The 15,880-nt window shown below is 45.7% G+C and overlaps 1 protein-coding gene across 1 annotated transcript in view; it reads left to right on the top strand.

The window, feature by feature from the left end:
- The window catches only part of LOC129381531 (uncharacterized), a 204,494-nt gene extending 192,844 nt beyond the window's left edge, over positions 1 to 11,650 (top strand). The window contains exons 10-14 of the mRNA XM_072285548.1: positions 313 to 389; positions 3,083 to 3,209; positions 5,001 to 5,074; positions 6,158 to 6,284; positions 9,483 to 11,650. Coding sequence (XP_072141649.1) covers positions 313 to 389; positions 3,083 to 3,209; positions 5,001 to 5,074; positions 6,158 to 6,284; positions 9,483 to 10,026 — 949 coding nt within the window. The 3' untranslated portion in view covers positions 10,027 to 11,650. The remainder of the gene's footprint in view (positions 1 to 312; positions 390 to 3,082; positions 3,210 to 5,000; positions 5,075 to 6,157; positions 6,285 to 9,482) is intronic.
- The last annotated feature ends 4,230 nt before the right edge of the window (positions 11,651 to 15,880 follow it).

The following is a 15,880-nucleotide window of genomic DNA, read 5'->3' as shown; positions in this document are numbered from 1 at the left end:
GTTATGTAGGGAACAACACCCGGAGGCATGATACCCGTTGTAATTTGACCATTAAGCTGACAATGTTCGTGCAAGTCAAGGTAGGTGCCGTTTTGACTATGGTGGATGAGGGTCCTGCACCAGATGTTGTGCCGTGTGCAGTTTGTGCCTTTCCAGCCAGCGCAGTGTACCTTTAGTGAGTGCGACACATTTCAAGTAGCCCGTTTACTAAACAGCATTTTACCTTTCCTGAACTTTGTTTTAAAAAAATGTAATTTCAACTTTTTCGCCACAGCTGTAAGTGTCTAACAGCAACACCTTTAATAATTGCAGCATTTCTGACGACGCCTGGCTTTACCAATGGAACACTCAGCAGAGGCCAATAACCGACGGGACTTACAACGTCGACGGTACGTAGGCCATCGTCGCTCGCCTTTACAACAAACATGGAAGATAGCTCCAAAATGCTGCGTGGCAGAAGTGTACTTATTGCGTATAAAAAGACAAGTTACCAGCGGCGCGAACACTGTTTCCGCATGAGCCACTTCACCAATGACCTTTGAAAGAAATGTGTGTCCCCTTTCCCTCACCCCCAGTCTGGGTTAGCAAACCGGGTGCTCGTCTGGTTGACTTCCCTGCCTTTCCTGTCCTTGCATTCTCTCACTGCCTGCACTAATATGAATACATGCACCCGCCGTGGTTGCCCAGTGGCTATGGTGTTAGGCTGCTGAGCACGAGGTCGCGGGATCGAATCCCGGTCACGGCGGCCGCATTTCGAAGGGGGCGAAATGTGAAAACACCCGTGTACTTGGATTTAGGTGCACGTTAAAGAACCCCAGGTGGTCGAAATTTCCGGAGTCCTCCACTACGGCGTGCCTCATAATCAGAAAGTGGTTTTGGCACGTAAAACGCCATAATTTAATTTTTTTTTATATGAATACATGCAAATTCATATGAAATCTATGCAGTTGAAATTTTTGAACGAATTTCTTCTCATATCAGGAAATTGGGAACGCACGCTCCTATAGGCCGTCGCGTCAGAAGCCGAGACTACGTTCCATGCCATTATCAATTCACTCGCCACTCGAACCAGTGCATGCCAATTGGTCTTCCATTTTGTTTAGCAAGCAGAATTTCAGTGGGTCCATCGCGCTACCACTGGATACTTTTTTTCTTTGAACCGATCAAACTTAGAAGACAAAGTGATTTGATACCATCCCAGCGTGTGATTTGCATTTAGGGTGGCGTTTAAGGTGTCTAATATAGCGGAGGGTTGTAACGGTGCTCTAACGTTCTCGGCAGAGCGTGAGAATTGTTCACGTGTAGCATGTTATCAGCAGCCGTCGTATCCCACTGCATGCAAGTTAGTTTACAATTTGGGGCAGCCCAAATCAATTTTTACTGAAACTGTTATTTTATACTCGCAAAGAAAGCAACAACTGCAACGTAAACATTACAAAATTAATGAAACAGTAACTCAATAAGACAAAATTATTTGCAAGGTATTTCGCACTGTGAGCATAAATCATTGCCAGGTATCACCACTATATGCTTCTGAAACTTCATCGAGCTTCAATCGCATCGATAGACTAAGAATCCCAGTACACAACGATTTCCAATGAGTGTGTCACCACCTGAAAATTATACCGCTGTGTTAACAAGAAAGTCTACACCTTGCCGATACAACGGCCTTCCAAACTGAATGTTCTATTCTGTGCGCTGATTAGCATTCTATGGATATATCAAGCATTTTTCGTTCTGCCAGTATCTGTGCAACCTATTTCATAACACTGACTGATGCACGTTGAGAGTTTAACGGCGTGACTAGCAAAAGTTAGTGTGCTGGACTTTAAAAATGAACTCCTTAAATTACGTTTAATCAATCGCACTGTAGTTCGTTGGAAATCGAAGATAATGCAACTCAAATCTTTAGTGATCCGGTTCGGAATTGGCGTTTAATGCTTTTGTGACGTACGAAGCCATAGACACTATGGCATTGGGTGCCGTAATGCGATTATCATTCTTAGCCGGCTTTCTCCAAATCAGATTGCATATAAAGGTGTATTCAGCAATAAGGTGTGCCCTTCATTGTTTTGTAGGGAACCTCCTCGCATCCTCACGAGGGTTCTGCCGTATTCACGCCTTCTAATCTCTCCCGTTCTCCCTCTTTTTTTTAATGTCACGCAATTTCTGCGCACTTTGGGAACATGCGCTACAAGCTACAGTCCTTGCAGCGCTATACGCACACCCCATACTTTTAAAGCAATTTGACGCTTTCCGTTGCATCACTTAATGGCATCGACCCGTGAATTAAGACTCCCATATTTCTTTCCAAGCTAATCTGCTGTCTGCAACACGAATCTTAGATAATCGTATTGACCAATCGTTGTTGATGTTCCGTTGATAGTCTACTGATGGCATACACAAGGCCTGTGGTATGGACAAGCCTTTTCGATTTCTTAATGAGTTTCTAAATATGCATTGCTTACCGCCTGAGCTTAGGAACTTCAGCCCCAGGAGTGGCCAAATTGGGTTCGGATAACCAGTTTCTGAAAGGCGAGTACGTCGTGACACATGTATGTGTCATAGGAGGTCAAGAATCTCTGATGAGGCTTAAAAAAAATTATAATCCCTCGGTGGAAATGTGCCCTCTCAATTTTGCTTTGTCCTCCTCTGTAACGCGTTAAGTGTAGTGCTCGTAATAGTTTGCCTAAAGGAAAGAAGTCCATGTATCTAATGCGCCTATATCTAGATAATCCAGCACATATGGTGGGTCAAGGGTTGCACACACAAGAAATCGACATGTCCTATTTTCCTTCGAACACTCTCCTATTGTGTCCGCGATATGAGATAGAGCGTAATAATCTTCAGAACAATTAAGCTCGTTCTCGGTATCCCCATCACTGAGCACGAAGCTATTGCGTCGATTCAAGACATAGTTATAGATGGGAAAAGCATAGACTCCGGTAGCCCTGCAGTAGGGCTCCCCCACCACTAAAGCTTCTTGCCTCGCACCCTCGATAATAATGAAGCATTCATTTTCTATGAATTGCCCTTGCAAAGCGAGGAATGAAGACCTTTGCTGTACTTTTGTACCGTACAGGTGTCACTGACAAGGGTAACACGAGTTACCTGCCCCTGGGGTCCAGCACCAGCATTGATCACGCAATGTCCATCACAAGCCGCACAGGCATGGAGCAAGCACCTGCCATTACAGAAGGCGGCGCCAGGTGAGCCCACATTTAGAAAAGTTTAATTCCAAAGAAACTCAGTTGCAAGAGGGATGGCTACCCGGGGGAAAATCATGGCTGTACTCGCTAATTTCTCCCGGTAAGGGCCAGCTCTGATGCCTGAAACAGGCCCTGCATCAGCAGCTTTGAGCGTTCGGCATGCGGAGCTTGACATGACATACGTAATAGTTGTAAGAGCGCAACTGGACACGGACAGAGTAAAAAAAAACAGGCAGCATGTTACTCCTTTTAGACATGAAGGCACGCGTTCAGGATGGTTACCTTGGAGACTCACTCCCCCCTGTGAAATACATGGACTTAATGAGGAGGAAGATTTTCATCTAAGAAATAGATGTCAAAATGAAACAGAGCATATCTATGTTTACCGAGGCCGTGTAGGGTAGGTACGCATGCAGTAAGAAAAGTGGCCGAAATTAATCCGAACTTCCACACTAAGGCTTGCCTCATAATGAGATGCGATGAACCTAGTGAGGAGCAAGATGTTCATCAAAAAGAAAGCGCGGACAATGACACAGAGGATTTCTAAGTGTACCGAGGCAATGTAGCTTAGGTGCGCTGGTAGTAAGCAAAGCAGTCGAAATTAATCCGGGCTCCCACAATACAGCCTGCAACATAATGAGATCGTAGTTTTGGTGCATAAAAACCCCAGAATTCAGTTCTTATTTTTAATATCACTCCCTTCACCAAACGCCTCAAAGGCCATAAGAGGAATGTTATTAGGTAACGGTTATTGAATAAGTTGCTTAGCCGCACATATCTCAGCAAGAGAACATGAATTATGTCAAAATGTCATGGTAAGTACTGCGTAATCTCACCATTTCTTTTTTCTTGTAATTAAGCACTACCTATCGTTGATGATATCAAAGTAGATGTTCTTTTAAATTAGCCTGCCCTACTTCCGCACGTCATTGGGAGGAAGTTCTCACTCTGATTGATACGTAGCTATGATATGTCAACTACTAGGACAACTGCACAAGCGAGTCTTGTACCGATAATACGGCAAGTTGCAGTGCTTGTGTAAAGAAGTGCAAGCACCCTGACCAGCCCAGTGCACACAGTTTGCCCAGAATTCGCCTTTCCTTCATTCTTTCTACTGAGAGAATAAGAAATAAATGGTAACAGCTACGTGAATATGCTCATCTCGACTTCGTCTCTGTTCAAGGACTTCTCACCAAAACGTCGCGTTATGCAACTATAAGTGTAAGACTTCCCCAAAAAATGAAGGCATGAAAACATAAAGCGGGAAATGCTGACCGAGCACAATTGCTCTGCGCTCTGCTTTGCGCGTTCGCGATTGTTTCACACTGGGACAAGCACCTACAGTATCCTTCGCCGGCGCTCCTCATCACGCCATCGTTTTGACCGGGCATGTTAGAGGTCATTAAATCACGTGTTATGCGTGTATTGGGCACGTGGTATAACACTGATTTAGTTAATACGTGAGCTTGTCTTGGAATATACTGTCTAAATACTAATAACCATAATTTCGTTATTGTTTTAGTGTCATATCGTAGATGCAATACCTTCGCCCTTCCGCGAACACAGCGTCTACATTGGTACGAGACCTCTTTCATTGCGATATCATAGATCGCACTAAATTGATTCAGTGCAATATGCCTGTGTGCCTTAAGGATTTTGCAGGCAAACGTTTCCACACAGGAACTTGTCCTCATCTGTTGTGTCCCCTAGTCGAAATGTTGGCTTCCGCTACAATCTTTGTCCAGCCACTATTGCCTCAGCGTTCATGTGAATTTCTGTCTTGTGTTGCAGAATTCCTGAGACAACCCGTGTTGACCAATGGAACACGCAGTATCACCTGGCTGATAGCACATCTACCGACTGCGGTACGTGCAGGAAGGTTTTCGGTCACTGGCATACCATGCCTTGCTGTCAAGGTGGTTGAGGAAGCTAACGTTCGCTATGGTACACAATACATTTAAGCAGCACGAATGAATGAATTCTGGGGTTTTAGGTGTCATAACCACGATGTTATTATGAGGCACACAATAGTGAGGGACTCCGGATTTATTTTGACCACCAGAGGATTTTTACCGTGCCACCAATGTTAAACATCATCGCCGCTGTCTGAGGTATGGTTGAGTAAATTTCAGTCATGCACCTTTTCGTTATTTGGTTGATCCAAACTTTTCTTGTTTCGGTTAAGTCATTTTATAGCGAGGCTTTCTTTGCCTCATAAAATATACTGTGACAATGGAGTGCAAGGTCCGCCCACAAGTCCCGAGTCCAACCGCCCTTACCCGCTGAAAGCCAAGCCAGCTGGAATCTGCTCGAACCTTAATGACCTTGCTCTGCTAACGCAAATGTCCTTTGTCTCAGCGCTGATATGAGGATCACCCATAAAATTTGCGAAGATGTGCAGGTTTCATCGTAACCAATGACAAATTTTTTCTAGAACCATTTATCGCATTTCGCGGTTCACTGATATTTTTATATGCCCAATATCGTTCTAGAGATTTTAAAGGTAAAATACGAAATGTTTACTTCACTTTATTTTTCAATAACAGCAGCAACCTACTATGCAGCCATCGTTCCGTACATGCATTTGCATGTACCATATTCTTGTATGACAGGCAGCACCGTCGTCTGCCGCTGTGTTGCTTATCAAAGAGCACAACCATTATCAAAGCGCGCCAAGAAGCGAGAGAAGAAAAATCAGCCCTTGCAAGGTCAACCGAGCTCCCGTCTATGCAGAAGAGACGAAGGAATGCAGCAATGAACTCCCGAAGCACATGTGGGTCTTTTTCGTAACGTTACGTTGTGGCTTCCCCCTTTTGTTGTTTGAATTTAGAGAATAACTTCACATGGCCGCAGCGTTGTCAGGGTTTCTTCTTGCTTCCTGTGCGCTCTTACCACGGTATTCTCCGGCCTTGTTGTCGCACAATGGCAAATCGGCACCTTTATTACAGGGCATACAGGCCACACAGAAACCGGAAGCATGGGTTTCACACTTCCGGTCTGCAGCAGCAGCCCAGTGGCCAGTACAAGCTACGCGCGCCTGCAGGAACCATCGGACATCTTCGGGAACTACGCTTGGTGAGCCAAACTTTTGTATGAATTCCTTTCGATGGAGGAACTCAGTGACACGACACGGAACGCTGCCCATGGCTCAATTTTACTTCCACTGACGAAATTGTGCGACGGATGAAAGCGTTTTTGCCTGAAATGCCAAATGTCATCTGCAGTTAAGACAATATGGCGCTGGCGTAACAGGAAGATTTAGCTCAAGACCTAAGTACATTGAAAATGAGAGATCAATCTGCTGAACAACCCACTGTACAAGTATTCCAGTTTCTGCATTTGAAAAAAATATTAATAATATTGTAAGGAATTGCAGTTTTGATTTGCCTCGCACGTATAAAAAATTCGGAAAAAATTCGACAATAATGCGAACGCCGTGATTCTCTAAACTGCACCTAATACCACATCTAAAGTGCACGAAATAGATGTATTACGCAGCACCCTGAAATATACTATTTTAGGAGCAGATCCTGAGGAAATTCTTGGAAACCCAAACTTCACGCAAATATGGATAGATGGATATGGATAGATGGATATGGATAGATGGATGTGGATAGATGGATGTGGATAGATGGATGTGGATAGATGGATGTGGATGGATGGATGTGGATGGATGGATGTGGATGGATGGATGTGGATGGATGGATGTGGATGGATGTGGATGGATGTGGATGGATGGATGTGGATGGATGTGGATGGATGGATGTGGATGGATGTGGATGGATGGATGTGGATGGATGGATGTGGATGGATGGATGTGGATGGATGGATGTGGATGGATGGATGTGGATGGATGGATGTGGATGGATGGATGTGGATGGATGGATGGATGGATGTGGATGGATGGATGGATGGATGTGGATGGATGGATGTGGATGGATGTGGATGGATGGATGTGGATGGATGGATGTGGATGGATGGATGGATGGATGTGGATGGATGGATGTGGATGGATGGATGGATGTGGATGGATGGATGGATGGATGTGGATGGATGGATGGATGTGGATGGATGGATGGATGTGGATGGATGGATGGATGTGGGTGGATGGATGTGGATGGGTGGATGGATGTGGATGGGTGGATGGATGTGGATGGGTGGATGGATGTGGATGGATGGATGTGGATGGATGGATGGATGTGGATGGATGGATGGATGTGGATGGATGGATGGATGTGGATGGATGGATGGATGTGGATGGATGGATGGATGTGGATGGATGGATGGATGTGGATGGATGGATGGATGTGGATGGATGGATGTGGATGGATGGATGTGGATGGATGGATGTGGATGGATGGATGTGGATGGATGGATGTGGATGGATGGATGTGGATGGATGGATGTGGATGGATGGATGTGGATGGATGGATGTGGATGGATGGATGTGGATGGATGGATGTGGATGGATGGATGTGGATGGATGTGGATGGATGGATGTGGATGGATGTGGATGGATGGATGTGGATGGATGTGGATGGATGGATGTGGATGGATATGGATGGATGGATATGGATGGATGGATATGGATCAAAGTTGTGACTGATGCGGTTGCTGAAATTTAACTGTTTAAATCAAATACCCCCAACTAGTTTTAGAATCGAACGTAAGTCACTGAATAAATATTTTCTTCAGCCTAGACCAGGTCCTCTGAAAACGCAAATCCCGCTATGGTGGCCAGCAATCCCAACTACTAAATTTATAATTTATTTGTTTATTTATTTACTTACCTAAAAAATGATTACAATGTAAAAATTAAGTACGTAATCTGATCTAGATACGGGCCGAGCGAGCACGATTAGAAAAAAGGTACCAAGTTACACCACATAAATTCAATCACACCATAACCTTTCATGAGTCACATGAACAATGACTAGAATAAACATAACCCGCCGTGGTTGCTCAGTGGCTGTGGTGTTGGGCGTCTGAGCACGAGCTCGCGGGATCAAATCCAGGCCACGGCGGCCGCATTTCGATGGGGGCGAAATACGAGAACACCCGCGTGCTTAGATTGAGGTGCACCTTAAAGAACCCCAGGTGGTCGAAATTTCGGGAGTCCTCTACTACGGCGTGCCTCATAATCAGAAAGTGGTTTTGGCACGTAAACCGCTTATAACTTAATTTTTTTTTAGAATAAATACAGGTAAACGAATAAATAGCATATTAACAGCAACATAGCAAACAATTTTCATCCAGTACAAACAGGGTAGTAACTTCAAAAAACAGCAGGCAGGAGAGAACGCATACAAGACACTTGTGCATGTCTCGTATTCTGTTCCTATTTTTTTTCTTGCATTTCTGCCTTAAACTGTAGGAATGATGACGCGTCAACAATGCCAACTCCACGTATGCAAACTTCATGAAATTAACGCACAAGAAATCTCATGGCCAAGAAATGAATAGAAAGAAATAGGTTTTTCATGTTACATTGACGAACATTACAATGAACGTTGTACTGTATATTTGCAGAATAGGATCTTCAAAAAAAAACCCTCCCGCAGCAGATTTCATCCACGGCGCTTGAAAACTCTGGCACACTTCATATTATTCGATATGTATTTGAAATTTGTGTATTGCCATATGTCCGACGAGGAGCAGCCCCCTCCCCTCCCCCCCTGTACTTGTCAGAGATAACGCGAGTACTACAGTACGCCTTTTAAGCATTTGCAATTATGTTACTCCTCCTTACCTACAAGGGCTTGTATAAAAAGCAAACTGCTGATTTAGCTCGGGCAATACGGTCTGTTTCAGTGTCAAGCGTCTCACTTCCGAGGGCACACTTTTGGACATTTGCCTGAATGCTCCTGCTTAGCTTGTCCAAGAAGTACGACTATTTTTAATCTTTAGCGCATGTAAGTTTCATACATAATCTTCGTTTTTCAGATAGTTCTACTCGTCTGCACAGGTTACATTTAGGCTTTTTATTATGTAATAAATATAACAACACTTTTTATTAATATCCAATCCACGGACCATCGTTCATGTTTTCAAGTTTAACGAAATAGACGCAACAAAAGCTCCAGTGTTCAATTGCTGCAAATCTAGACGCCAAATCGAGCGTTAAATATAAATGTAGCAGGTTCCAGCTCAGATTGTGCGAATCGCCTTACTATGAACGCGCGATTTAGTTTGTCCAACTCTCAATTGGCAAATGTCTTTTTATCATCCCGTAGCAGTCGCCCATTTTGAGCCCCATTGTACGTTTCCTTGCAGGAATGCTACTGGAACAGGAGGGAGGGAACAGCAAGAGTTGTCCGGTGCATGTTTCAATGCTTCCAGCAGACAGGATGCCTTACACGGGCACACCAAGGAACACACGGGCGATACAGCCTACACTTGCAAAGCAAGTTATTCTGTGAATAATTCAGTGAAACACTGCCGGAATACAACAGGCACAAACCACAAATGCGCAACCTGCGGCAAAATGTTCCACCGGGCTAGACTCCTTGCTACACATTACCGCACGCACACAAACGAGAGACCTTACAAATGCGAAATATGTGATAAATCGTTTCGGCAATCTCATCACCGGGATAACCACAAACGTACACATACAGGCGAGAGGCCGTACACTTGCAAAACATGTGGTAAATCATTCGCGCACTCGTGGAATCTCCGTACGCACATCTACACTCACACAGACGAGAAACCCCATCTCTGTCAGAAGTGTTCTAAACCATTCAGAACCAAAAAAAACCTCAAACATCATCACAACTTGTGTTGTGGGGGACAGAGCTTTCGTTTGCGAAATATGTAATTCATCCTTCAAGAACAACTCGGCTCTCGATCGTCACCGTCGAAGGTACATGCATGGATGAAAACCCGTATTAGTGTACGCAGGGCGCATTCGCTCTCACACAGAAAGCCATTGATGGACAGCTGTACCAGAATATTACCTGCCAATTATGTAGAGATGCATTCGGAGACGACTATCAACTTATTACATACATCGTGACGCATAGGGGTGTCCAGAGATAATAGTCTGACTAGGACGCAAGTTAACCAAATCGCCCGCGGCTTTTGCGTACCAACGTCAAAGTGAAGCAGTGCGGGGAAGCAACGCTGATATTCTTTCAGAGGATCCAGGAGCTAACTGAACGCATCGTGTGTATAAGCCAGCTGCTTTTGACGTCTAAGCGGCCTAGTAAAATGAGCGATGTGAACGATGTCATCTGGTTTCTCCAAACTATGAGAAAAGACGTCGTCGCCAGAAATATTTGGATTGCTTCAATGTCGATGTATACGGCAGATCCTAGCCAGCGCTTACTGTTTGCATAACTGCATTTGTTTTTCACGAACACAGCATTAGCAAACTTATTTCAAGACAGATCCTTATGGGCTGCAAGTTTGTGTTTTATGTAAGTAGAAGGTTGAAATACCTTCACAATATCCTTGACTCCCTGTTCTGTCAGTTTCTTTGCAGGTGTTTTGACAGCGTAGTAGTGAACAGGCTCTAATGATCCCTATGCTTTATGATATTCCAATGTCGATAGAAGGGAACATCTCCTATTGGAAATCATTTAAAAATGAGGTACTCTTTTCTTCCCAACTAAAATGTAATCTGCGATTATTTAGGGTCCTTGCGCCTTGTTGCCTTCCAGAGACAAGTTTTAGGACTATATATGGACACATTCTACGCATGAGAAACATTTCATTTAAAATTTGTTGAATGCATTCACTGTTTTTGTTCCCTTTGGTTCCTGCATTCATACCAAAAATCTTTGTTGTATACCATAAACTACGCTGATGACAGTAATCAGACTGCATCAGATCAAAATAATTTGGAGCTTCAATATATCGTGTGTTCTCCAACTACGAAAATTTTAGCTATTTTATTGTGGTGGCTTAGAGCTTCTAAAGCCAGTCTTTTATCCACTTGGAATCCGTCTGTTAAGACTCGCACTGTTCTCTAGTAACAGCTGTAGAATCCTTTTAGCCTGATGTGACAAACGCATCTGTGCGAGCAATGACAGGATATGCGAGATGCAGTTTTTAGGTATATTGACACGCATACTTGTATATCTTCTTCTTGGGAAAGCGTTTCGCAGGCGACAAAGCTTGTTACCACTGAACGCATGATGCGACTGCATTATCACAAGATTCTCGATGTTTTTCGTCGATTATACACTTTTCCTACGTTGTAGTCGAACCTTCTGTAATCAGATTGCACGCGCAACACGTATGCAGTTCTGCATTCTGGAAGGCATGCAAGCACCAACAATTACGCTGGAATCTTCGATGAATCACGTACGAATATGCGACGCTCGTTAGCTGTAAATCAATTTTTGGACGATCGACGCATGTGCTCGGATCTTTCTGTCCGAGTGTAACCTATTTTGTGGGTTCGCGTTCGCCCAATAAAGTGGTAGTTTCCTGTCTCACGGTTCTTCCTGTGTTGTTCCCTTCTACGAAGGGGAGATGCCTTGCGGAGACAACCAGTCAGCAAGGAAATTCTGCTACTTCTATAGAACCACTGGACACCAACCAGAAGTCGGCCCCAACCCAATGGTTGTGCGTGCAACGTCTGCACCCACCTTAACCCAGACGCCGGACACACTTGAGTTCCGAAGTGCGCTCTTTGCGGAGGGGCCCATTTAATGGCCGCAACCGTGTGCAACAAGCCAAGCGCATTCCTGGCAGAGGGAAACCTGCCTCCACCACCACACTCAAAACCCAACAGCAGCCCCACCCGGTAACTCAGTCGACCAAGGCGGCTGACCTTTCCCGTGGTGGTTCAGCTCAGTGAGAAGACTCCGACTTAGACTACGCGGAGTCTTCGACCGTCTAGGGATCCCAGTCCGGTCCCAACCCAAGGTCCAGATCCCGCTCCTGCTCTCGCGCCCGGCCTCACTTTCGGTCGCCCGATGGCGATCTCGGTCGACGCCCAAGCAAGCTCAGCAGGCAGCACCAACGAAAGAAAAAGGAAGCCTCACTCAAGAGGACTACCACCAAAGAAAACGAGGTATCCTGGACAGCAGTAGCTTCCGCCTCGTATGAAAAAAAAACAGACGCCGCATCTGTGAAATTTGAACAGGAACTCGCGCGCATGCACGCACAGATGCAAACACTCATTCAAGAAAACAGAACTCAAACAAGTGATACAGCTCACCCAAATGCCACACGATATGGCACCACACAAGGCCACCACTGACCTACAAACCCATGCCGATGCAATCCGCTTTCAGATGCACGCCTACATTGACGCTACACGCGCCCAGTTTGAACGAATAACACAGACTGCAATACAACGCACAGAGAGCAATAAAGCACATGGAAACCACTCTAGACAGCAAGCTTAAGGACCAGCTTCACTCCATAAAACTTCAAAAGACACTACGACACAACCTCTGCAAGGCCACAGCTGTGGCAGGACCGAACAGCTAGGGCCAGATCGTAACATCACCTTAAACATCTAACAATGCCTAGACCATACAACCAAGTCGATGAAAACTTTGAAATTTACCCACGGCGATGTAACTGCGGTGAGTACCAAAGGAAAAAGGGCGATGACAATATATGTCGCTCATTCCTCAAAACCGCCGGGGCTCATAGCCCTAGAGAACCCCGTAGCCGACTGATTCTGCATGGCTATGAAGAATACCACAGAAGTCAAGACAAGTGGAAGGTAGCCACACTAGTAGACAGAAACATCACAACCATATAACACAAGCCCATAGACGACGGGTGCCTACTACATGTACTCCTTGAACTCGTCTACAAAGGCAACCAGAAACAGAGCTTTCGTGCTAAACATGCGTCCCCCCCCCCCCCCCCCCAGCCGAAGGCGCGCAAACGCAAACTCTTGACGGACACCCTCCGCCTCGGTAAAGACAATCACCTGGAAATCATAGGCCATTTCAAAGCTCAGAGCACGCTGTGGGGGTACCAGATGCCGGGCTGCAAGGTTTCCCTGCTAGGAACACTATCAGGAGTGTGTCACCTCACACTCATCACAGACCCAAACATACCAACTAGGGACGGGAACAGCGTAACAAGCGACTCCACTCCCGACCTCCTATTCATTACACCACGCGAGCCGAATGGCTCAACATACTCCAAAACTTGAGCAGCGATCACTACATACTAAATATAACACTACAGATTGGACGCCTATGCAGGCAGATCGGCACAGCTAAACTCTCATCAAGGAAGCCTAAGAACAGGACGCAGGCACAATCATGAACCTGGAATACTGGTGCGACAACCTCTGTCGGCATACACAACACCACACAAAGGAAGTCGACAGCACGGAGCAGACCCCAGACGTGAGTCCCCACTTACTACACCTGTGGTATGCCAAAAGGGGCCTCACCCGCTGCCGTAAAGTCCAAAAGAACAACAGGAAAATAAGGACACGTATAGCACAAATCACAGCGGAAGCAGAAGACTGGTATAGATTCTACGACTCGTTCGGTGGCACGCTGGATACGGCCAAAACTTGGCACATCCTTAATATCATCCTGGGCCCCGCCGAACCCAAAGGACACACGGCACTGGAGCGGTTACTACACACCTACCCAGGTAGCCAACAAGACCTCGTCTATGCTGTCAATGTCAAATGCTATTGAGATGCCGCTCCCACACAACCATGTACAACACCCTACACAGGACAAACAAACCCACTAATGGAGGAACATATCACAGTAAACGAAATGAGACCAGTAATCGCAGCCACGACCAGTAACACAGCGGCGGGCACGGACTGCATCACGAACTCCATGATCGGAAACCTGAGCGACAAGTCTATCTCCACGCTCACGACCTTTCCCAACCAACACTGGGAACAGGGTACGGTGCTGGCGATGTGGAAACACGACCCAATTATCATGATCCCCAAGTCGGGCAAGAAATTGGCAATTGAAACCCTCAAACCCATGTCGCTCATGTCCTGCATCGACAAGGGGCACGTGAAAATTATCAACACGACACTACCGAGACCCGGTAGCGCGGGAACTGCGAAGCAACTGCAGTTATTTATAGCTTGGTGTTGGGAAAGCAGCACTGCAATTTATGCATAACAGAGCGTCCCTTGTCCGGCGATACGAACTGTCTGCTTCATTTGAACAGAGCCTGATAGTCAGCAAAATTGTCGTATCTGGCAATAACCCGCTGCTTATGGCTAATTTAAATTGTATACCTTCTACTCTTTCACGAGTCCTTACACGAACATTTTATCCCCTGCAAACTGTGCACTTCACTTTCACCAGAGAGAGGGATGAAGAGGGAAGGCAGAGAGTTTAAACAGATATCAGTCTCGTGTTTGCTGCCCTACAGTGGGGTGGGAGATAGGGGTTAGAAAGAGCACCGAGAGGAAAGCGTTAACAAAACACCCCCCTGTAACGGTAACCTGTCTGCGCATTAGGAGGCCGTTTTCAATTTACTTCTAGGAGCATTGCAGTAATCAGGGAAGGCCAAGGGGACCAGTGATTGGTCTGCAACCTCTGCAGTCGAATTTGCATCCGTAGGTCCGACTTGCAAATACATCGGGTCACGTGCTTCGCCAAGAGGACTTACGTAGGCGAGCAATGCGATGCACCGTCTGAGTCGCGTGCGACGACAATCAGCACACATACCGCAACAGCGACTAGCTCTCGCGAATGATGGTCGAAAGCATAACCCTGCATGTGGCTCAGAGGCTGTATCAGTGCCGTGAGACCGGCTCTTACTCGGGCTGGAAAGATATCCTGTAGACAGACATTCCAGTTTAAAGCGTCGCAACTACCTTCACTGTGCTGCTCTATTTCTTGATAATCAAGCTCCTAGGGCGCATCTTTCTGGGCACAAATTAGGCGGTTAAGTTATGATCTATGCGTGCAGGAATTCGCTCGTCGACAGTTCCCCCAGCACTTACGGCAACGCGAAACAGGAGCCAGGGATGCAATGGCGCACCTGTATTTTAATGCGAAGCATTCTTGGTGAGTATAAGGCAGTTCTTTCAGCCGTCTGCCTAACTGTTTTCGTGGGCAAAGCCACACCTACGTGATATAGCTGAAAGTCTGCTAGCTTTTCGCTCGTGATGTCACCTGCGTGACTTTTCCTAGTGCGCCGGATGTAGACTGCGAGCGATGTGTCGCGCCTGTGGTGTACTTTTTATTGTTCCTTACGCAGTAAAGGTAGACGTGATTGCCGACATGAAATAATCAATAAATGAAAAACTTTATTTAGTGAGCTTTTTCAACCCATGCACCGGATGTAAGTAAATAAGCATGGTCTGAGCCTTAAGCTTGTTCAAATTACGTGTTGATGCTCACTATAGTGTATTTCTAATGCAGCATTAGGTAGCTGCTGCGAATAGAAATGGCACGCCACAGCCAGCGTGATGTACAACAAACTTCATATGATCAACGTCCCATCTTGCCTCGACTTGTTCTGACAATTCATTCGTGTGTTATGCGGCGGGAATTCTTTTAAACCGCCACCATTTTCATGATGCTCTGAAAGTTCGAGTAAATGAAGCCTGCCCCAATTGTGGTTCAAACGATGGCGAGATATCCGTAGGTTTGAAAACGCACACGGCCAGAGCACAGCGAAAAGTGGCTGGACAACACACTAGGCTCGTTTCTGTTAGCGGCTCTGTCATCATGTGGCATTTTATTTGCAGCGTGATAAAG

Source organism: Dermacentor andersoni, chromosome 11 (assembly GCF_023375885.2).
Source record: "Dermacentor andersoni chromosome 11, qqDerAnde1_hic_scaffold, whole genome shotgun sequence".
Taxonomy (NCBI): Eukaryota; Metazoa; Arthropoda; class Arachnida; order Ixodida; family Ixodidae; genus Dermacentor; species Dermacentor andersoni.
Note: the sequence above shows the minus strand (reverse complement) of the source record. Positions and strands in the feature narration are given on the sequence as shown.